The sequence below is a fragment of the Haemaphysalis longicornis genome, unplaced genomic scaffold (assembly GCF_048455015.1).
Source record: "Haemaphysalis longicornis isolate Haplotype H1 unplaced genomic scaffold, Haemaphysalis longicornis Haplotype H1 scaffold_1, whole genome shotgun sequence".
Taxonomy (NCBI): Eukaryota; Metazoa; Arthropoda; class Arachnida; order Ixodida; family Ixodidae; genus Haemaphysalis; species Haemaphysalis longicornis.
The window spans coordinates 458,616,628-458,639,266 of record NW_027526203.1 but is presented as its reverse complement, the minus strand read 5'-3'; the positions used below and the strand labels follow the sequence as shown (position 1 = coordinate 458,639,266).

At 45.9% G+C, this 22,639-nt stretch overlaps 1 protein-coding gene across 4 annotated transcripts in view; it reads left to right on the top strand.

The window, feature by feature from the left end:
* Mms19 (MMS19 nucleotide excision repair protein) overlaps window positions 1-22,639 on the top strand; it is a 53,994-nt gene that overhangs the window by 20,576 nt on the left and 10,779 nt on the right. For all 4 annotated transcript variants that reach the window (XM_077687932.1, XM_077687931.1, XM_077687934.1 and 1 more), the window contains 12 exons: window positions 2,040-2,124; window positions 2,901-3,023; window positions 5,092-5,299; window positions 9,253-9,344; window positions 9,448-9,567; window positions 10,242-10,461; window positions 10,527-10,581; window positions 11,682-11,987; window positions 14,186-14,260; window positions 16,876-16,984; window positions 17,516-17,598; window positions 19,981-20,139. In XM_077687932.1, coding sequence (XP_077544058.1) covers window positions 2,040-2,124; window positions 2,901-3,023; window positions 5,092-5,299; window positions 9,253-9,344; window positions 9,448-9,567; window positions 10,242-10,461; window positions 10,527-10,581; window positions 11,682-11,987; window positions 14,186-14,260; window positions 16,876-16,984; window positions 17,516-17,598; window positions 19,981-20,139 — 1,635 coding nt within the window. The remainder of the gene's footprint in view (window positions 1-2,039; window positions 2,125-2,900; window positions 3,024-5,091; window positions 5,300-9,252; window positions 9,345-9,447; window positions 9,568-10,241; window positions 10,462-10,526; window positions 10,582-11,681; window positions 11,988-14,185; window positions 14,261-16,875; window positions 16,985-17,515; window positions 17,599-19,980; window positions 20,140-22,639) is intronic.

Below are 22,639 nucleotides of genomic sequence, written 5' to 3'. Positions count from 1 at the left end.
CTATCATCACCTGCATCATCCCACAATCATCATCAGCGGTGCCTGGCTCGTGAGCAGTTCCACGCGACAGAGGTCGAACACGGCTGCGCTCCCATGCCATCGCCGCTCTCCAGTTCTGGCCGGGGCTTGCACACCAAGAATAAATGTAGGAGAGCCACAGCATCACCGACTCCGCGGCTTCCTTTCCTACAAGTGTATTCTTCGCGCTTTGGTGTTTTCGCAACGGAGGTGAAACCATTGGGGGGTAGATGGCATACAGCTTTGCTGTAAAAGTCTCGTGTCTTTGAAGCATGAAGCATTCTGACGCGAGGTGTAAATGAGTGTCTTACCCGCCGCGGGGGCTCAGTGGCTAAGGTGTTGCGCTGCTGAGCACGAGGTCGCGGGTTCGATTCCCGGCCGCGGCGGCCGCTTTTCTGATGGAGGCAAAAAGCAAAAACGCCCGTGTGTACGAGATTTCGGGGCACGTTAAAGATCCCCAGGTGGTCAAAATTAATCCGGAGCCCTCCACTACGGCGCGCCTCATCGCCTGCGTTGCGTCGGCGCGTTAAACCCTACAATCAATCAATCCTTCAGGGCTGCTTTGTTTTCGGATATGCACTTCAATGACTGGTTTATCTCGCTACTCTGCTGCTGGGGGAGTACTGCTGTTAACAAAACAAAGAGCGCCTTCCCAAAAGAGTTCCATCTCGGGCTTCACGCGTCCGATCACCCTTTCAATTTTTAATCGCATACTCCGTCATAAGATTCCACAACGTAGTGGACGGAACGAGGGTGGTGGTCGGTGGAACGGGGACGTATTTATGGTGACGCACACATCTATAATATCTATCTGAAAATGCATTCCATTGATCAGAGTGATAATGAGTGACAGCATTATCTAAAGCTGAATTTTAACAAATTTTTTGCTCTCATTTTCGAGAAGGTGACTTCTAACAAATTATCCTAGGTGGCCAAACAATCGAATTCATAGGTAGCATTTACGTCGCTGTCGTGGGATTTCTTTTTTTAAGCTACAACTGATGAAAAAAAGTAGGTATTTAAACACGTCCTCCGCTAATGCACGGAGGTGACGTGCCGGTACAACAGAGGTTTAGCATTCAAGGTGATGGGCGATACCAGCAAGATGATTGTGATTTCAATAGCAGCAACAAGAACAACAACAAAAAAAGGAAGCAGGAGAAAGTATATCCCAAAGACAGTCATGACCTTTGGCTGGGTCATGACATAAGGTCAGGGTGGGAGAGTAGCTCGTAAATCGTCACTATGTCTGTTTTCCTGTAATATATGGCCTAATTGCTTACTGCTGTATTTAAAAGTGCACAAATTTTACAGGAAAAAAGCAGTATTTTGAATGCACCAGAATTGTATTTAGTTATTACGGTCGCTTTAAACTACAAGACGTTTTCTCACACTTCGCTAATAATTTGACACTCCAAACCAGTCAACAAACCGGTTGAAGCTTGCAAACCGGTTCAGGTTGCTTTTTAGTTGAGCTGGAACTGAACCGCAATATAATTAATTCACCCGAACCCGAACCGTAACCGAAACGATACTTTTTTCAGTTCGACACTGCCTCTGACCCTTTTCATTGGAATCGCTACTGCCCCTAGTCAAGCTATGAATCATATTACTGAATGCTTCAGTTCATGTCAGATCACGTGACAAATCGGCCATTGCAGTGCATAGTTTCAGCTGCGGCCATGCAGTTCAAATGTCCCCCCTGTGATGCACTGCCGGCACGGGTGGCGAAATGGTTCTTGTTTGCATCCGGTGGAGGATATGTGAAGGCTATGTGAAGAAGGGCATAGAAGTCTCTTGCATGCTTGTAGGTGCATTGGAGGGACCTGAGCTTTTTCTCCAAGAGCTTTTCCTTTGATGCTTATTGAGGTACTCAAAGAACTGTTCTTTGATCATGCTATATCCAGGTGCCTTTTCAGTTGGCGGCAACTTGCTTGCTGGCTGCATGGGGCACTGCAGCTTTTTGTGCTTGTCTGCATTGTGTTCGTGGGGGCTTGCATTAACGGTGGAATGCTCTCTAGGGCCTAAGGCAGGTGTTGGTCCTGGAAACCACAACCAGAGTGCTGTCGATCTTTGTCAGCCTCTGCACCCACCCGGACCCATCAGGTGAGTGGTGGTTGACTCATTACGCCAATTGTTTGTCTATTGTGCTAGTGCAAACAGGAGAAGCGCTCGAAGCAAACCAATGCTTTCTGTGGCATGTATTTGTTGTACACATTTATATAAATCAGTAGTTCCCAACTCTCAGCGTGATGAGGTTTTCTCGTGGTGAAGTGGAGGGCAACTGATGCTAAAGTATTGTCTAGAATTTTGATATTGCAGCCTAAGTTGCAAGTACACCAGTTTTGCATCCACCATCTCTCTGTCTGCCTTTTCTGTTTCGCTGCCATGCGTTGCAAAAAGCCGACTTGAAGGCACGTGTTGGGCAAAGAAGTCGAATAAAGGTACATGCCATGTTGCAAAGCCACCTTCTTGCGTGGCCAGCAAATTGTGGGAAGAGGCACTGGCATACGCAGGGGCTGCAGCCCCCCTGCAAGGTTGTGCAAGAGGCCTCGGCTAGGGGGGGGGGTCAAATGGATGAACGGTCTTGGCCTAGCAGCAAATGATGGCTACCGATAAATAATTTTTTGTCGCAAGCTATGCAACAACTTTATATAGAAACTTCAGTGCCTGCTCCCAGCATGATGATCAGCCATTTTACAATACCCCTGAAGAAAAAAAAAAAAAAAAACGAAACAAGAAATGAATCGGAAGGTTCTGTAGAGTAGGCCCACCACATAAGTTTAATTTTGAACTGATTTCTTTTTTAGTTTTGTTTGCTCTTTTTTTACCTTTTCCTCACCTTTCATGTTCTCCCTCTCCGTTTTTTGCCCTCCCTAAAGCAAATCCAGTGGACGCCCCAATGGAAGAAGAATCATCTCTGCCAGTCACGGGAAGTTCTCCACATTGCGGTTGCCAGTTTGTGGACGCACTGCCGTTTGCCCCTTTAGTCGTGGTGCCAGAAGGTATTTGCCTCCTCTTCTCCTTTTTCTTTTTTTCGCTTTCTTTTTTTGCCACGACCTGATTGAACATTTAAACAAACTGCACCTGAGCAGTTATAACATAGAAATATGTGTGTGTGTCCTTCATTATGGCCAGCCACCACACCTTTATTGTATTTTTTTTTCTGTGATTGTGTTCTACTAGAGGTGTGCGAGTATTTGAAACTTCCACAAATAATATTTGCGATTTGATTTGTTTCGCAGTGCTATTTTACCATTTGAAGTATCTGAATATTGAAATTTACGGATAATAGAACAATAAAAAGTGCTTCAAGCTTCACTGCACAGCATGCTCCTGTTGGTCGACTTTTTTACATAACACCGAAGGTGCGCAAGAAGCAGTGCTTTGCTTTTTGGGGCTGAAGCAGATTGCTTGAGAACAAAAGAGCTTTGTGGGGAAGTATACCCAAAATGAAGGGCATGTGTAATGAGTGTAAAAGAAACAGAAACAGAAGAAACTTTCTATCGTGCTGCACTTACTTTCTTGTACAAAGGGCTCTCTTCAATGTTCTAGGGCAGAGTGCGTGGGCCTGTGTGTTTTCAATTTTGTGTCACCGTCTTTTTCCGCGCCTCCCCCCCCATCTCCCCATTCATTGGTGCTAGCACCACTGTGCTGTCAGTTCTGTTGCATCTAGAACGGCTTTTTGCACTTGCTATTATAACGTGCATTGCAAGCGGGGCTCCAAAGAAACATTTCTCTGTATTTAACTCACGGCATCCCCATTGTTGATGGGTTCATTTTGCTGCACTAGTGTGCATTGATCTTACGCTCCCTGAACACAAAACCGGCGTTGCATATACTGCACGTGAAGTGCAAATGACGCAAGGTAAGGGCATATGCTAACTCTTTACGTAGGGCTGTATACACTACGAAAAGTCTGTTTTTAGTCCAGGGAAATCTGAGGCTCCTAACTGCACTTCAGTTACGCTAGTTTCTGCCAAGATACTATATGAACAGTTCTAGCCCTTGCTTACAGTGAGTACTCTTGGAGGGGTAGTGAGGGATTAAAAAAGTACTGATGCCGAAGGTCAGTTTAAAAAAACCTGCATCGTACTCATGAAGGTGCCAAGACGCCTTCCTGCAATTATGCGTGTCGAGTGTTGTTTGGAACCAAGTTTAAAGCCGTATTGTTGCTGCAATTTAGAGAGGCTGGGAAATGGGGGCCCAGGCTCTTTTGGGCTGGTGGCGAGATGGGGGGGGGGGGGGGGGGGGGGGGTGCATGACTGAGAAGGTTCCAGTGTACCAAACTCGAAGTAGTCTGCCATTCCCTCTTGGTGACATGCATGCTAGTTTGCAGGGAAACTGGCAAGCTTGTGCACATCAAAAGTACGTAATAGCACAAAGTAAAAATTTCGTTGCGGCGTGTGGAGTCTTTTGTTCCTTCTGCCTGGACCACTGCCACCTTTGGGCAGTTTCAGGCCCTCTGGATGCTGTGTAACTAATCTTTAAGAGCTACGTGTAAGCCTTGGATGCTTTTGAAGCCTATTTCACAACTGGTGTCTTGCTTGGACACAAAAAAAAGTGATGTACAAACGTACAAAGCCCCTCCCCCCCCCCAAACCTGCTTCCCTGCACCCAGTGGCAGAAACCAAAGCTGATGGCATGAATAGCACTGCAGTTCATCGTCAGCAATCTGCTGGCCAGTCTTAATTAGTATGTTATAGTATGTTATAAGAGCAAAAAATTAGTATGTTATAAGAGCAAAAAAAAAAACCAACAAACAAAATTTGTGTCAGTACTCCTCAAAAACAGGTGCTCCTAGCCTTAGTATGTATGTGGAAGAGGGTTTGAGTACAAATGTGTAGACAGGCACGTGCGTGTGCGTGTGTGCATGCTTGCATAAATGGATGTCATACACCCAATCAATCACCTGCCATCATGTTGTGTGTGCTTACCAATTCCTTCGACAGTCAACCAAACCATTAATTTGAATGCACCCGTTGTTGGATTGCTAAACTGCATGCAAGGGGTCGCTGTGCATTTTTGTTTTCATTGGAGCATTGATGGTGAGCTTGACTCCTGCCGGGGCAGCTTCGCAGGAGCTGAAACTTCAGCTCGGCATGCTGGCTGACGAGCTGTGCGAGTTACTGACTAGCAGCAATCACGAACTATCCCTGCGAGCTGCGGCTGCGGCTAGTGTTGCACTTCCCATCCATGGCTTCTTTACCGAGGGCCACTTGGATTGCATAATGGGCCTGCTCAGAGAAATGGCAACACGTGAAGATGGTCCCCCTGTACGGTAAGCCATTTTAAGTCATTTATGAGGGAAGCCTATTGCATCCTTCCTGTGGAGAATAGGAGGGGCTTCAATTACATCGAGTGCCGTTTGATGTGATTGCAGCTATCATGCTTACAGTTTCGTTTTTGAAAAGCATTGGTACGCAACTAGCGAAGTCAGTAACCTACGGCGGTGAGCTACCGAGCTTCTGCAAGCAATATACCCGGCAGGAAGCAGCTAAAGTCCCTTCATTAGACTCGGTTAGAGGAACAAGATGCATGGCAGGTGGTTAAGCGAGCCACCCGAGCTTCCAATCTCCTATTCTCCGCGTGCGAAAGAGGAGGAGCAGGAGGAAGAGCAACACTTTATTTAAAGGAGCCATGAAGACAAAATACAAGTTGGTTTTATACGAAAGATTTCGGGTTTTATAGCGTCCCCAGCGCTTGCGTGGCAGCAAATGATGTCGTATTCACTGAGAAATTAATCAATTCAGGTTAAAATTTTGATTCTCCCGCCAAATCGTATGTTTTGGTAACGTCTACAATGAAGTCATAACGGCGCGTATACAAACTTCCACTGCACCATTCAGCTTGCAGCCTTGCTTGCCGTCAAACCTCCCAGGTGGCGCTCGCGTACACAGCACTCCACCGTTGGTTTGTGGTTGACTGTGTTTACACCTGGCTTGTTTTTGTTACGGTAAAAAGTGATCGCTTCGTGAAGTATGGGGTTCGCTCGACAAACAGGGTCACGTAAGGCAGCGTCGCTTACGCCAATCGGCCAGTGTCTTATAAGACAACTCCAAAGCGGCGGACTGCTGTGCAGCTAAAACAAACATAGTGCACCCAGTGCCAACAGCAGTGCGCATTGGTACTTCTATGTTTACGTGTATTTTCGTAACTTTTGTTGTTTGCCGCACCATTCTTACTGCTGTAAAATAGATATGCATTGCATTTAGGCGCAAATAGCTCGTTTGGCAAGCTTATAAGCTCTGCCTAAATTGCGTTTGCTTTTGCCGGCTTCAGCCAATCGCATGGCTGGGCTCATATGACATCATAGGTTCTGTTGTGGGAAATGAGCGAGTGGGTCGCATGGCCATTCCCTTTTTTCCTAATTAGTATATAGCTTATTTGAGCGAAGAGTACGTTAAAAGTGGTGTCAGTATGATTCTAACGAGGCAACCTTCTGAATGAACTAAACTTGTGTTTTGTCTTCATGGCTCCTTTTAAAATGGTGCTAACAGTAGAGTGCGCTCGGTTCGAACGTAATCGCCTGTGAAATGAACTTGCGGCGAGTGGTTAGCTGACCAATCCGTCCGTTCACCTCGAGCTGGCATTGATAATTCGTAAAGCGTGCGTCGCTTTGCCCTTGTTAGGTTTGAGCCATGGGAGTGCGAGCAACAATGACTACATGACATGGCTGCCGTGAAGCGTGTTTATTTCACGCCAGGTTCATGCCGCGCAAGAGAAGATGAGATGGCTGTGATCACCAGACGGGGTGAAGTGAAGGCGCCTTCCTGAACGGCGCTAGCCGGGAGCCCGGGACGCCGCACTCAATTGGTATTCGAAACGGCGCTTGTTGCTTCAAAAGCAGCTCCACCACAGCGCTCCATGGTCACAGTCGGCTCACTGGGGTCTTGGATGCCAGAGTAGGCGGGCACACCGGCCGCTCAAGTATCTAAGTGCGGTTCTCTTTACGTTGGTGAAAAATCGTAAAAGTGCAAGCCAGTCTCCTTAGCCAGAAAAACGTTGCCGTAGTCGGCCATGGCTTGGAGACGTAAAAGCTACTGATGCCAGCGTTTACATTCTAGACCGCACCAGGGCTTTGCTCCTCTTTTGTGATGCAATGGCTACGTCACGAAAAAATGAATGGGAAGCAGGTGAGAGAAATGCCAGCTTTGTTTGCGTATTTATCAGAAGATAACACGTTGTTGCACATTGAACAAAAGCTGAGAGAGTTGCGAAACGTATGATTTTTCAGATAAAGCAAAACTTTATTCAGCCTTTAGTGTCCCTTTAAGGCCAACCTAAGTCATTACAAGGCCGTCATGGTACTGGATTTGGGGGAAAATGACACCTTTATAGCTCAGGAAACATACCACTGGGTCAACACACAAGCCCCAATCCACCCCGTAGTTATGCAGTTCCACAAGCAGGAAAGCAACCCTGCGGAGGTTTCTGCATGCTGTTGCTATTTCTGACTGTCTGGAGCTGGACACAGTTGTAACACACACACTTCTGAGAGCAGTGCTCGCAATACAGAAACCAGATCTGCCTCAACTAAAAAAAAATTCATTATTTCTGTGACGGCACTTCTTCGCAATACAAGAACAAAAAGAACTTCGTGAATCTCTGCTACCATGAGGATGACCATACACTGTCAGCAGAATGAAATTTCTTTGGTGCTTCAAACGGCAAAAGCGCAGGTGACGGCATCGGTGGCACACTTGGAACGTCTGGCAGCGAGGTCAAGTTTCCAGAGACCTTTTCAAGATCAGATTCAGACCCCAAAAGACCTGTATGCCTGGGCTAAACACAATATCAAAGGAATAACAGTAATTTGGGTTCCAAGTTCTGAATACAAGAAACAAGGGCATAACTTGGTGCAAGATTCGCCATGGCAATCCTATTCAAAGGAACGCGACAATTCCATCACTTGAGACCAGCGACGCTTGCAACACTTCTTGTTGCCATTACATCCTACACAAGCTCCAAATAAATTCAGATAGAGAAACGAAAATGAACAACTAGGCAGCCTTTTTTGACGCTGACTGTTCAACTGGTGAAGAGTTGAACATCTGTGGATAAAAAAAAACGGAAGGCAAAAGAAACATGTTGCAAGAAATTTTATGTTTGCAGTAAAAGGTGCCCTGCGGTGAATGTGAGTGGTCCAGGTGAAGTGCGGTGCGCAAGGAAAAATGATTCTGCGATCTACCTTCCTCCGCATCGGGCACAGTCTGGCTAAGCTCGCTGATAACTGCTACTACAAAACGCTCACTTGCTGCGTTCCCTTAAGTGACTGTGCGAAGTCCCAAAGATGAAACCATGACGAACTGGCCGAAGTATGCCACTTATGGTGTGTTTTTTGTGATGTCAAGTGACACAAACAATGTTCGTTTAGCGAAGAGCCAGGCGTGCACATGCGGTTTCTGAGTTGGGGACACAGTCGCGTAGTGGACACAAGTGCAGCCGATTGTGACCTTTAAAAATATTTTTCTCTCCTCAAGCAAAATTTACTCAAATGAAATTTTCAAAATTAGAAGCTATAGTGTTGATATGTATAATGAGTCGCCTTATGTAATTTTGCCTTGAGGGCCTTGGTGCTTTATTTAGGTCTGAAATATGGCAAAAAACTCATTTTTTGGCATCTTTGTAAGCAATTTGCTTAGGAAGCGCACTCTGTTGTTGACCTAAATTGTTTTTAGTAGACACTCAAGGAACATGCGCCAACGCACGATGGAAATATTACGGTCGCAGCTTTAACGGTTCCTTTGCAAAAAATTTCTGAAAACGCGACATTTCTTGCGTTTTTACTTGGCAACACCAAAAATCCTTACTCTGCTTCAGTCATCGTCCCACACCAAAGAACAATGCAAGTGAAATGTTGTAAAATAGCACTTGTCATTCTACATAGTTTCACTCTTATTTAATATTTATTATCTCCAAGCACAATTTGCGTAGTTGCAGAAACTTCAAGGAGCGCTCACACGACCTAACAATTTTTTTAATCGAAAATACTTTGTGCAGACTCCCTACACCTTACTAGAACAAATTTTTCCAATAAAATTGACATGATGGTCGACCTTTGGGCTGAGATGTATCGCATGAAATGACCCTAGTGTCAGTGTCAGCAAAAATAAGCAGATGCCTTGTGTTTGAAAATGTGCAGAGCTTGACACACTCCTTCAGTACTTCTGCGAAAAGCATGCGCTGATGTAGTACATGAAGTCCACCTTGGAAAACGACTCTTTTTTTCAGGGATGAGCATGTTTCCCTCTTGGCTGCAGCTTGCCGGACGTCTGGCACAGTGGCTGATATCTTTGAAATGCTGCAAAGTGAAATGCAGAAAGGTGAGGAAGTGGGCTTTTCTAGTCCTGAACCATTGCCACTGCAGTGGAAAGGGCTTCCATGCATGCAAGTGGATCCTCACGCTGCTCTGTTATTTGCCGCCAGGTTACCACCCTGGTAAAACGGAGCGACTGCTGGCACTGGCGGCTGGATGCACTGGTAGTCCCCTGAACCTGCTCAAGATGGTGCCATACGTGATGGAACGCTTTGTATGTGCCATACGATGTGAGTCCTGCAAGACATTTAAGGCATCACTACCCATCTTATTCGTGTAGGCTTTGGTTTGAGCTACAGTGAAACCTCATCACAAGAGGCACTGTTACAAGAGACACTTGTTTACAAGAGACATTTGAATGAAGACGGTTTGGTCGGTTTTCCAATGTTCCCCGTGTTAGCAATATTGCTTACAAGAGACCTTGGTTACAAGAGGCACGTTTCCTGGATCCCTTGAGTGTCTCTTGTAACGAGGAGGTTTTACTGTACTGGTTGGTTCATTACATGAATTTTGTCATTCATGCTGTCTTTTCCATTGTCTGCTCCCTGGAAATGACCTATGCCGTGATGGAGGACTCTTTTAATTAAGATAATTTTTCCCCATAAAGGTGAAGCTATTGTGAAGCTGAAAATCAGTTCCACTGCAGCAGGAGGGCCGAAATTTTGTTGTGTCAGTCGAGGTTAATTGTGAAAACAGTGTAAGGTAATGAAAAGTCCAAGCAAGGGCACACAGGGCAATTACTCTAAATTAACTGCAACGGCAATTTTACTTTTGGACAGGGTGGGGAACACCGTGCAGAAGTGAACATTGTCTCCAAAGGTAGACAATTTGAGTTCTGTGCTGTTTTCTTCTCCCCAAGATGATCTGGTTCTGCCTTTTTTTTTTCCCCCCTTTGACATTCCAGGCATGGAGATAGAGCACCGGAACCTGCTGGCCAGATGTGTCTGTGAGATAAGTCGACGATCAGAAGAATACGGAACAGGCTTAAGCAACGACGCAGTTCTGAAAGCAGTTACAGAGGCGTGGATTGAAGCAGCCATGGAGGGGCACAAAGTGGAACACTTGGAAAGCTTTGCCGCAATGGCGCAGCTGGTGCAGCGGCTGGTGCAAGTTTGCAGCGCCGGGTGAGGTTTACCTGCCGCCATCAGAGTGTGTGCAGGCAATAATGAATTTTACTGTGCCTTTGCAGGACTACGCGGGACACAATACTTCATGTTGAAGAATATTGCAGGAGAACAACCTTCGTAAGTGACTGCATGCCAGCGTTGTCAAAAGTGGTCAAAAGTAGTTATTAGAAATGTGTAACTGTGCACGGCTATCAAAGTTAGGGTTGCCACCTGCCTGGTTTTGGACCGGCCCCGCCGGTTTTTTAAACAGCGGGCCGGTTGCCGGTTCATACTTAAAACCGACCATCACTGGCCGGTTTTCTGACCTACCTTCGTGCCGTGATTATGTCTATTTTGGCATTTTATAAGCATCAATTCAATAACTACGATTATAAATATATGTCGACAAGCTGCGCAAAGACACGCGAGCAGAGAAAATACGCGGGCGAGCGCGCTGCCTCAGATGGAGGGGGTCCTAAGGGAGGAACAAAACAACGAAATGCTGCTGCCGCGGTCAGCAATGGCGGTTACTTTTCAGTCAAGCACATACAGAGCATAAAAACAGACTCTCAATCACTTTCAGTACAAACGTTATGTTGATTTCTCTCTAAGAAAATGCTACGATAAGTGGCACCGCATGTCAAAAACATGGCGTGTTTTTTAATGCAAATTAAACATTCTCTATACCACGCCCCCCCCCCCCCCCCCCCTCCCCTCTTTCCCCCTTGTCCCCTGAAGGGCCGGTTTTTTATTTAGGGAAAGGTGGCAACCCTAATCAAAGTGGTTAATTGGTATCGTTCCATTTTGGCACCGACTGCAACGCAAGCAAACGTGGTATCAGTGCTGCTGTTTGCGTTGTAGTGAATTCCTAAGTTTTGCACGCCTAGCTTCATGGTGTAAAACTTCTTGTGATGATGACAATATTTAATGAAAGAGCTATCAAAATAGTTGGTATGGCAGCGGCTAATAAATACAGGTACATCAACAGCTATTGTCTTGTGGCCACCATTTTGGCATTCACCTAGTCTTAACTGTAACGTCCAGTAATGGTTTACCATGTTTTGTTTCTTTGAAAAGCAGCCAACCAAGCTACTATTGGGAAGCTCTGTTTAAAATAAGACTAGAAAATGTGATCTGGAGTGCAGACGAGCAAGGCAGGAGCCAGGCAGCAATGCAGCGATGAACGTGCAAAGCCCGCAGGTGCAGTGATATCTGTGCCGGCCCTGTGCAACGTGCAGGCCAGCTGCCCCCTGCTGTTCCTCCAGTGTCTCGTTTGCCACGCCCGGCCGCAGTCACTCAGTTCCACCCAGCCTTCGGTGGAGTCCATAGCCAATGCCTGCACTGGGGTCCCCAGCCAGGTCGTAGCGTGGTGCCTGGCTGGCTACGTCAACAAGGTGGAGAGTGGTGTCTTGGAACGCATCTTGGAAAGCCTGCAACCGAGCTTTCAGCCGGAGTGGACACTGGCCAAGACAGACATGGTTCTCTGGGTCACAAAAGGCCTCCTCTTGAGGGGCTACTCGAACCTGGCCCCCTACACGAAGCTGGTAAGACACTGTGTGCGTGTGCGTGCATGCACACGCGTGTGTGCATGCAAGCACCACATTTACACGATTGCAGGTCGACCGATTTCTTCAAAGTTGAATATCTGAAGTTGGGGGGATCGACCTACAATTGAAACCAAAACTTGTGCCGCCCCCAACGGCAAGCCAAACGAGAAATTGGGAATGCAACTGCGTAGTTGCAACGGTGTGTTTGGTTTCCAACTCTACCTACTGCTTGTAGTAGTTATTCCGAATGTGCGTTCGCAATACTCTTTTTTTTTTCTGCTCTTACTGGGCTCACGGTAATACACGTGACATCTTCCGTTGGCCGTTTTGGGGCACTCTCACGAGCAGCGTCGTGTCGCCGGGGGTGGTGGTGGTGGTACTAGTGATCCCTGGTGGTCTGACAGGGCAACTTCAGCCGCTTGACATGGGCATAATAAAGTCATTCAAGGACCTTTTGCACCGCGTATACAATGATTGGCTGTTGATGTGCAGTCGAGAACTCTCACCAACCGGGCTCACTGTGAAGAGGGCCTCCCTGGCTTCTCGCATGGTTGGCCATTGCACGCAGTGTTGTGATGAAATCTTTTGCAAAGCATGGGCTCACACTGGACGACCACGTGCTGTGGGACCGCAGCAGCTGGAACGGCAGCAGCAGCACTAGTGAAGACAATGACAGCAAGGATGAGCTGTAGGTCAGGTGTCCAATATATTTTGGTTGTGGAATGCGCTTTTGTGTGGTCCTTTTTTCCCCCGAATTGTGCGATATGGGGAGGGGGGGTCGACCTACATTTGAGTCAGCCTGCAGTCGTGTAAATACGGTATATATCTATGTTCTGCTCTGGCTTGCTTATTCTAGAGAAATGTGTTTGGCTGTGCTCTGAACACATCTTAGAGGAACAATACTAGGGAAGTAAAATAACTTTTGTGAAGGGTCACAACTTTACTTTTATTTTGACGACGTCCAATGGTTTATTCTCTTGAAAAAATTATTTCAGCTGGCATTTCCCTTTCCCGTTCCCCCCCCCCCCCCCCCCCCAAACGTAAAGGAGCACATCTAGAAGTGTGCAACAACAAATGCCAAATGAGCAGGAACACCACAGGGCAGGCTGTGAGCTGCTGCCACCTTGGAGAAGTTGTTGAAGACGTGCACAGTTGGTCACAGGGGTGATCAGGAACATTGACAGCTGGCTCTAGTGTGCTGGCTTTTTTTGTATGTGCGATGCTGGCATTAAGAAGCGAGGATAAATTTGGTGTTCACCAGTATAGAACATTTGGAAGAACTTGCGCATAAAGGCCTAACATTTGATGGAAATCGAAACATATGAGGAACGTTACAGAACATATGAAGACCATATGGAGAACATTACATAGAAAACATAAAAAGGCAGCATCCCTTAGTTGCAGTGGCGTGGTTTTCAACAGTGATGAGGGGGTGCAAGCAAAAGAAGGTTCAAAACCTTGTGTAAAGCGTGTACCTTGATTCACTTTATTATTTGGCATATTCTTGGCAAGTTACACTTGCAGTATGTTAAACATGAATATGGCTAGGATAAGTTTTAATGAATTTTTCATGACTGAAAGGTGCAAAGGGTGAGCCAAAACAAAACAAAACAAAAAATACGGTGAAGTTCTTGATCAGGCCTTGGAGGAGCTCCATCAAGCTTTTGTTTGCAGTCGCCATTGCTCACATCGCATTGCAGGTGACGCTGTGTGCTCTGTGGCAAGTGGCGCAGTATCTTCAATTGCTACTATAAATAGATTTTCATTGTTTTCACATGACCGTGCACAACATTTGTATAGTACCATCTAAAATGCACGTGCAGTTGTTTTTATTTATAACACTTGGTGGCTGCCGCTTAGCTGTTTCCTGAGTGAAATACACATCAAAAGCAATACAAACATGAAGCATAAATTTGCCAAAATCAAGAGTCCTTCAGTGAAATTTATTAAATTTAGTTAGACTAAGTGAAGCAGTATTTTTTTTATTATTATTCCATTGCAATGCCCTTGAGCAGAGATACCATAACTTTTCTTTATGTTGTGTAGGTTGGAGCTTTAAAAAATGCACATTTATATTTGAACACAGCCCAACTGTAAGATATTTTATGTAGTATGTAGATTGCAGCTAACCTTTTTGGAGTTCACTGCAAGTTATTGAATTATATAGCACAGTAAGGAAACATCTTTTATTACAGCTGGAGGAGCTTCTGAAGGATGAAAAAGTGGGAAGGCGTGCAGCTGCAGGCTTCCAAGAAATCTTGCAACCATCGGTGAGGAAAAAAAATGTGGACACTTTGATGTGCATGGGTTTTCGTGCACGTTAAAGGTCCAGTAAGGTGGCTTGCGACTTTGACCGAGTGTGTTGAATGCTTGACCTCCTCATGGAAGTGTGTATGCTGCCAGGGTTTACCCTATATCAGGGGTCCCTAACAGGCGGCTCACGGGCTGCATGCGGCCTGCGAACCTTTTGATTGCGACTCGGCCTGCTCATTATTGCCTTCCATTTATTTTTATTTGTGTAGACGAATGCAGGACTGTGTGCCTTGCTCCACAGCCAAGGGCAGAAGGAAGCACAGTGTGGCAGCCATATTGCGCTTCTCAAGGAAAAAGTTTTGTGACTTTCCTAAATGGTACTGGTGTTATTTTCGAGATATATATATATATATATATATATATATATATATATATATATATATATATATATATATATATATATATATATATATATATATATATATATATATATATATATATATATATATATATATATATATATATATATATATATACACACACACACACACACACACACACACACACACAGACACAGTCGAGCACGAATATATCGAACTCCAAGGGGATCGCGAAATAGTTCGATATATGAAAAATTCGATATAAAAAAATATGGGCTCTGAGACCTCGCCTATGGCGGACGATCACTTACCGATCGTCGCATTCAAGAATGACAATAATTCCGCACTCACGACGCAACAGGACCCTTTATTTCCGTGAAAAAAATCGCTGATCTTGGCCTGCTTCTTCGTCCTGGAAATGAAATTAAAGACGCTGGTCTCCATCTTCTCGAGGCTGCACAACTAGAAAATTCCAGCAGTACGCTGTGCCTTCGCACACCATGCACAACACGCACGCAAAAGAAGAACAGCGCGCACGTACTGCAAGAACTTTGAAGGTAAGAATTCCAAGGCTCTCTGAACGGACTCCAACAAAGCGCTCGCGATGGTCATCTCCAAGAGAAACAGTGATCTCCGAAAGGTGCGGGACAACGTACACTTGTCAAACAGCAGCAACAGCAGCAAATGCAAAAGAAGGAGGAGGCCGCCAGCGCCTTCGTTCCATATTCCCTTTCTCGAGATGACATCGGGGGAAGACAGACCCAGGGAGAGAGAAAACAAAACTCTTTTTCGGCAAGCCGGGGAACGTACGCAGCCGCAAAAAAAAATGACGTGCGCATTCGGGGCATCCCTACCTCGCACTATCACATTTTCCGAGCGTTCAGGCTTGTGTGCCTAGAGAGATTTAGCATACTGGGCTCCGTCCGCTAACGCTACGGCGGCCGGTAGCGGGGGCCCCGACTGGGCAAGCGCAAATTCGTTCCGGTAGGGGAGGATTAGTTCCGCGAGCTAGTCTTCGCCATGCCCGCGCATTCCTCCATATCCTCCTAAACCTCAATCGGGGGTGCAGCGACCGCCGAAGAGCACCTTCCAGCTCGCGCGGCGTTCGATATACCCAATGTCGGGAAGAATGCGGTTCGATATAGACGTACGAATTCCTATAATTTTACACAGAATTTTCAAGGGGATAATTTATGAGTTCGATATAGACAATAATTCGATATACCAGTGTTCGATATATCCGTGTTCGACTGTATATATACACACGCACGCACGCGCGCGCGCGCGCGCACACACGCACGCACGCACGCACGCACGCACGCACGCACGCACGCACGCACGCGCACACACACACACACACACACACACACACACACACACACACACACACACACACACACAGAGAGAGAGAGAGAGAGAGAGAGAGAGAGAGAGAGAGAGAGAGAGAGAGAGAGAGAGAGAGAAATGCCCGCAGTCTACAATGCCAAAGAAGGCATAGGGGAATGGTTAGACTATTGTTTACCGTTAGTGACGTTACATTATTTTTTTTTACTAATTACGTGAGAAAGAAAGAAAAACACGCGCCCAGAGTGGGGACCGAACCCACACCTTTTGATTAGATCTCGAATGCCTTACCAATTCGGCTATCTGGGCGACTGTGTTCTCCTTCACTTTCTGGGGCATTTATATTTACTACAACTGTATCTGACGCTTGAGGGTGGTCGCCAGCGCCATTCAGACTACACGGGGAGAAGGGGACCTTCTATATAGATATATATATATATATATATATATATATATATATATATATATATATATATATATAGAGAGAGAGAGAGAGAGAGAGAGAGAGAGAGCTATGAATGAATTTATGTTACAAATAATTTGATATATTGTAACACCTGCCTAGAGCAAGAGCTTTTAGTAGCCACATTTCTTTTGCATCATGGAAGCAGCACTCAGCAGTGCAACTGCCCTATTTAGTTGTGTTGTTCTACATTCATTTACATAGGGTGACTAAAAAGGTTGGCACCTTTGAATCTATGCGTACTAAAAAAGGGATTATTTCATAATGAAACCCCACAAATTGACCACGCTGGTCATGGTATTACCACGCACACAGCACTTATAAGAACTGGAGCCTGAATGTTTTTTGTTCCTGGGAAACCTGGCACACCTGTTATGGTGCAGCTCGCAAGGAGGATGTCCAGGCATATGCAATGAATGGTGACTTGCCTTCTCGGCCTCTCCAGGTGCTGACAGTGGAAGGCCACTGCACGGTGCAGCTAATGTACCAGCAGCGCTTCTTTGTGGAAACAGTGGACTTCCTCATTGAAGGCTTCAACAGCGCCACAATCAAAGGTGGGGATCAGACATTTCAGCTTGTTAAAGGGGTTGTGAAGAGATTTTTTTAAAAATTGTGTTATGTGAGTATTTAGAACTGTGGAACCTTGATAAACAAACTATGCATAGCCGTTTCGTTCTACGAGATCGGCAAATAGGTAAGAAAATGCAGTTCCGGTTTAACCGAGCCTTTCCCCCTCAGCTCGTGAAGTATGTCGTGTTAAGGAGCCAGTCATAGTTCACCCTTGCCTGTTAAACAATATCATTTAACTCTTGAACGTTCTTAAAATGACGTCACTGCTAGTTGTGCGGCCAACCGACGATATTGCATGGTCGCTTGCGATGCGCCTCAAAACGAGCCTTTCAAAGGCGTCTCCTAAATTCCATAAACAATGAATTGTGAAAGTGTTTTGGATTTGTGTTCCTCGAGGTTGTTCAGTCATATAAAATTAAGAAGCAGCAAATGAATTTTCTCTTCACCACCCCTTTAAGGGGAGAGGGGGGGCAGCTCAAACAGAATGTGACCTCGTTTCGTTCCATGATTGCAAGCTGTGAAGGACAACTTCCTAATGGCCCTGTGCGGTCAGCTGGCCTACGTTCCGAAACCAGTGGTGAGCAGCTACATTGATAAGGTGAGTTATGAGGGGCTGACGCTAAAATATGCCTCAACTACAAAGTCTTGCTCAAAATTCTAAAGCAATCGGTTCGAATTTGCTCCTTTGTAAGCTCTAGCCTGGCTACTCCAAAGGTATCATGAATACAACATGCAACTTTGCCTTGTTTGAAAGGTTTGGCAGTTCATAACTCACTGCAGTTTTGTTTGGTGCAAAATGACGCTTCCATTACAGAGAAATTCTCATTTCACTCTTTTGGCCCTGGCAGAGGTAGTTCTTGAGGGATACCTATTGCGATGGACATCACCATTGTCGCATTTCATGGGAGCTGGACGCTACAAAATGAAGCTCCATTGAAGACAAGACTGGCAATGTGCCATCTAAAAAAAAACTAAAGTCCTCATTTTAATGCTATGCTTGTAAATCTGTAAATACTTGCACTACATGCTCAATTTCTTGCGTGTAGGTTCATGGGGTCCTAAAATTCAAGAAAACATGCAAAAAGTATTTTTTTGTACTAGTTTTAATTGCCAGATGCCCTAGTTATATGCCATATTTGTCATCTGTCAATACTCGTGCTACAAGTGCTATTTTTTGTTTTTAGGCTCATGGGGTCCTAGAATTTGGGAAGACACGCAGAAAAGATTTTTTTGCTCGGAAAAAAGAAATCATGGTTGTAAGGGTTAAGGAAACCTTGCCAACTGCTTCCTAAATATAGTCGCAAGGCGTGCCAGAGTGCCTAATGACGTTACTCTGCATAGCAGACAAAGGGGGGCAGTCAGTACGTTGACTGCATGCAAAGGGATGCGGTCTGGCAAAAAGTGGAAGTCTGTCAAACACCTTTAGCCTACTAAACTAAGCAGGATGTCATAAGTTTCACATGTAGTTCATTTCAAGTGAGCTAACTACTAGCGCCTCCTGCAACGAATTTCAGAATTATAATGCAGACCAGCTTTGCTCTTGTGCAGTAATGTGGGGAAATGTGTCTCTGTGGTCATGAGGAACCTGGGGGGGACATGGTGGTTGAAATAACTGGCATAACCACAGTTAAATGAGATGATAAAAAAGACAATTATGGCGCAGACACTTGGTGTTTGAGCAAAAAAAAAAACAAAAACATTAGCATGAATGACCTTCAAGCAGATGCGAGTGCATATGCTGAAAGAAGGACAACTCGGTCATGTATCAGAAAAGCACCAAGTAAATACTTGTATTATTTACCTCCTTCCCCTCCAGTGAACCCTTCTTTCCTTCCAACATAATAAATGTCAACACTGTCTTTGCACGTGTGCGCAGTGGGTGATGTCAGATGCGCAAGCGGTGCATTGTATGAGAATTTTCCTGTGGACTCAGTCCTCTCTTCTCAAGTCAGACATCAATCTTTATAGCGGACCTTAATTTGTAGACTGGGGCAGCACAAAGGACGAGGAGATTTGGGAGTGCACGACTGCTTTGACCCAAACCAACGGGTCTGCCTAGCCTGGCATTCAGTTGCCACTGTGCCTAGCACTGCCTTCAGGTCTATCGTGACACCAACAGCGGCAGCAAGCCTTTGTGCCATCCCTGAGGGAAATTGGCAAGGGCAATGCTTTGTTGTAATTTGGAATTTCTCAGCAATTGAAGTTGCCGAATAAACGCTGAGTGGGTTATGGCAAACTTGTATTCAGGACAAACTTGCTAGTTGCCTTCAGTGTCCACTTGACATGGCAGCAGCCTCTCTCTTTAGGTCGAGGTGTGCATAAGACAGCCAGCGGCATAAGTCACAAGATCTAGCACAATCCGTTACACGGCTACTCCTGCTTCACTGATCGCCATGCTGACCAATCGTGTGGACATTTTGTAGACCCTCTCCCAGTGGGCAGCACTACATTGGCTCAGTCTTCTCAGAGACAGGCTCCTGGCTAGCTTTTGTGATGCACTCTTTTACGTCGTGAAAGAAGTGAGAGAAATGGGATATTCAAATGCCATATTTAATTATTTGTTCCTAAACCAACTAGGCATTGTTTAAACCAAAAGCAGAAAGAGCTACATAAGGTGTAATTTTAAGTTATTCACCTTTTGTGTCCATGTGAAGGAGAAATGGGGTTAGAAGGAGGGTTATGAGGAGGAGGAAGAGGAGGGAAAAAACGTTTGCTGGAGTCGATACTAAAGAAAAGAAAATAACAAAATTTAAAAGGCAAAGAATGGATTCTGCCTGGTCTTTGGATGGGAAACCAGCATGTAGTGATAGGTTGTGGTTTGCAAGGAACTTTCTCCTCTTGCGTTCATTCTCCTTAAATATTGCACAAACAAACAAATGAAGTGCAAACCCGGTAATATGTCCTTCAGGCAGTTCTTGCAGCATTGATAAAACAGCCCAGGGTGCTTGCTATATTTCCTCCATCAATGCGTGTTGCACAGGTCCTGCCAATCTTGGTGAGTGCCCTGAGTAGTGCTGAAGAATCTGTGATTGGAGACAGCGTGCTGCCCTGCCTTACTGAAAATGTGAGCCTGATGGTGTCGTGCCTTGACTCAGTCTTGGGGCAGCTTCTACGGCTTGCAAGGCCACCTTCCCCACTGGTAAGCCCAAAGCACAGAGCTTGGCAACACATTCTTGCGGTGAGAGCCAGTTGGGTTGTACTACAGTGATCAACCTTCCAATTAAGTGATTAGTGCTCTCAGTGCCGTTTTTAACCACGTAATCAGCTTATCTTATGTGAGCCAAATGAACCAAGTGAAATTCTACGTGAGTTTGAGATAATTTCCATTTTTTCTGAAGTAAATCGCTTTATTGACTGGGGTTGTGCTTGTCCTGGAAAACCCGGAATTTGGAAAGCTTGTTTTAAAGACCTTGGGAGTCCTCAAATTTTTACAGAGCCTTGAAAAACCTTAAATTTCTTGAGTTTCCCCTTTTAATAAGCATAAAAACAACATCAGGCTAGGACTGAGTGAGTGCTCATTGTTTGGGTGATCCTCGTTAGTGAATCAAAGTTTGCATTTGTGCCACACTGAAAATGCTTATCCGGATAGTATAACTCCAACAAACTCTTATGAGAAATTATCAGAAATTGTCCCTGGAGCCACTGTTCTGACAAAAAAACTTGTCGGAAGACAAGTCCCCCTGTTAGAACAGTGGCTCCAGGGACAGTTTCTGATAATTTCTCATAAGTGTTTGTTGGAGTTACAGTCGAACACGGATATATCGAACTCCAAGGGGATCGCGGAATAGTTCGATATATAGAAAATTCGATACAAAAAATATGGGCTTTAAGACCTCACCTGTGGTGGACGATCACTTACCGATCGGCGCATTCAAGTATGCCAACTAATTCCGCACTCACGACGCAATAGGATGCTTTATTTGCGTGAAAAAAAAAACGGTGATCTTGGCCTGCTTCTTCGTCGTGGAAATAAAATTCAAGACGCTGGTCTCGATCTTCTCAAAGCTGCCCAGGTGCGACAGCCCAGTTCCTTCCATGTCGCCGCAACAACGGCGAATGAAGCTGAACACAGCCGCCACTTCACCGGCGGAGTACGATCGCGTAGCCGCCTCCTGGTCCGGACGCTCTTTGCCACTCGAGCTATCGGCCTGGGTTACTGCGACCGCAGCTACGATATTCTCGTCACCGAGGCTCGAAAGAGCCTGAACATTGCTGTCAGCGTTCATGAAGTCGTCGGCAGACACTACATCGACTTTTTCCCTCCCGCCTCAACCCGCTGAATGGCTTTCAGCTTTGCCGCTAGTCCAGGTTCTTGCGCTTCTCTACGCTGGCTGCAGTTGTAGCGGCCAATGCTTCCGCGTCGGTTCACCACCAGCCAGTCACACGTGTCGTGATACACGTACACGACGCCTGCACTACTCGAAAATTCCAGCAGTCCGCTGCGCCTTCGCACACCATGCACCAATAACACGCACGGAAAAGAAGAGCAACGCGCACGCAACACAAGAACTTTGATGGTAACGATTCCAAGGCTCTCTGAACGGTCTCCAAAAAACGCTCGCGATGGTCACCTCCGAGAGAAACAGCGATCTACGGAAGGTGCGGGACAACTCGCGAAAGAGCAACAACAGCAAAATGCAAAGAAGGAGGAGGCCAGCAGCGCCAATGGACCTCTCCCTGTATGTAAACAACGTGACGTCACGAAGCGCATGTGCGCGACGGGTGGCGCACGCTGGCGGCCGCGAAGTGCGGTGGCGGTTGGCAGAACGCTCCTGCGCCGGGGGCCCGGCCTGGTCGCGCGGCGCCCGAAAGGAACGATGTGCCGTTGGTTCGGGCCGTCACTGGCCGCCCACATTGCAGGTGGGGGTCTAGCTATTCTAGCTGTGGCCGTCGCACCTCCATGTAGCTTTCCGCATCTACAACCTCCGCAACACTTTCGTTTACCGTACGGTCAACTGAAGGGCGACGCTTTCAGATAATCAGTGCGCGACAGAACAGCCTAAACTAGTCATTCTGAAGGTTGGTGCTGTTGCGACGCATTCCAAGAATGTTTTTTAAGATTCTTTGTGTTCGGACACATACCAAGGAAAGCTAATTTATTGTTGCTTTTGAGGTCCGCTTAAGCTAAGCGTGGTGCCTCAGGCAGCGTAAACGCTCCCTGTTCTTGGTCTCTTTGCGTCGCCCGGAGACAGACACACGATGATTTCATGTCTAGGGGAAAAAGGAAAGGTAAAGCATGAAAGGATTAAAAAGTAAAATAAGCAGCAGCGAAACAAAAATATGAAGAGCAAAAGGCAAAAATTATTCCAATAAAAATATCGCGATGATGTTGTTCTCTACGAGATTGACCGATTGTTTTGTTACTTTTTTCCCCAGTGAAATCTCGAAACGGTTCATCGTCATTGTGAGAGTAACATAGCAGCCACATATGGTTAGTGCGTATATCTTGCGACAGTGCACTGAAATAATTTTCGGTAGTCATTATTTCATGATAGTTAAAGTTAGTGTCCTTGTACGCCCGCTGCATACGCCAGCGTCGGGAGACCGCAACAAATGAATACATTCACTGAGTCTGTTCGCTAAGGGCAAACACATTTTGCGAGTTTTTTCGAGTCGCGTGAGCGGCCCATCTCGCGCTG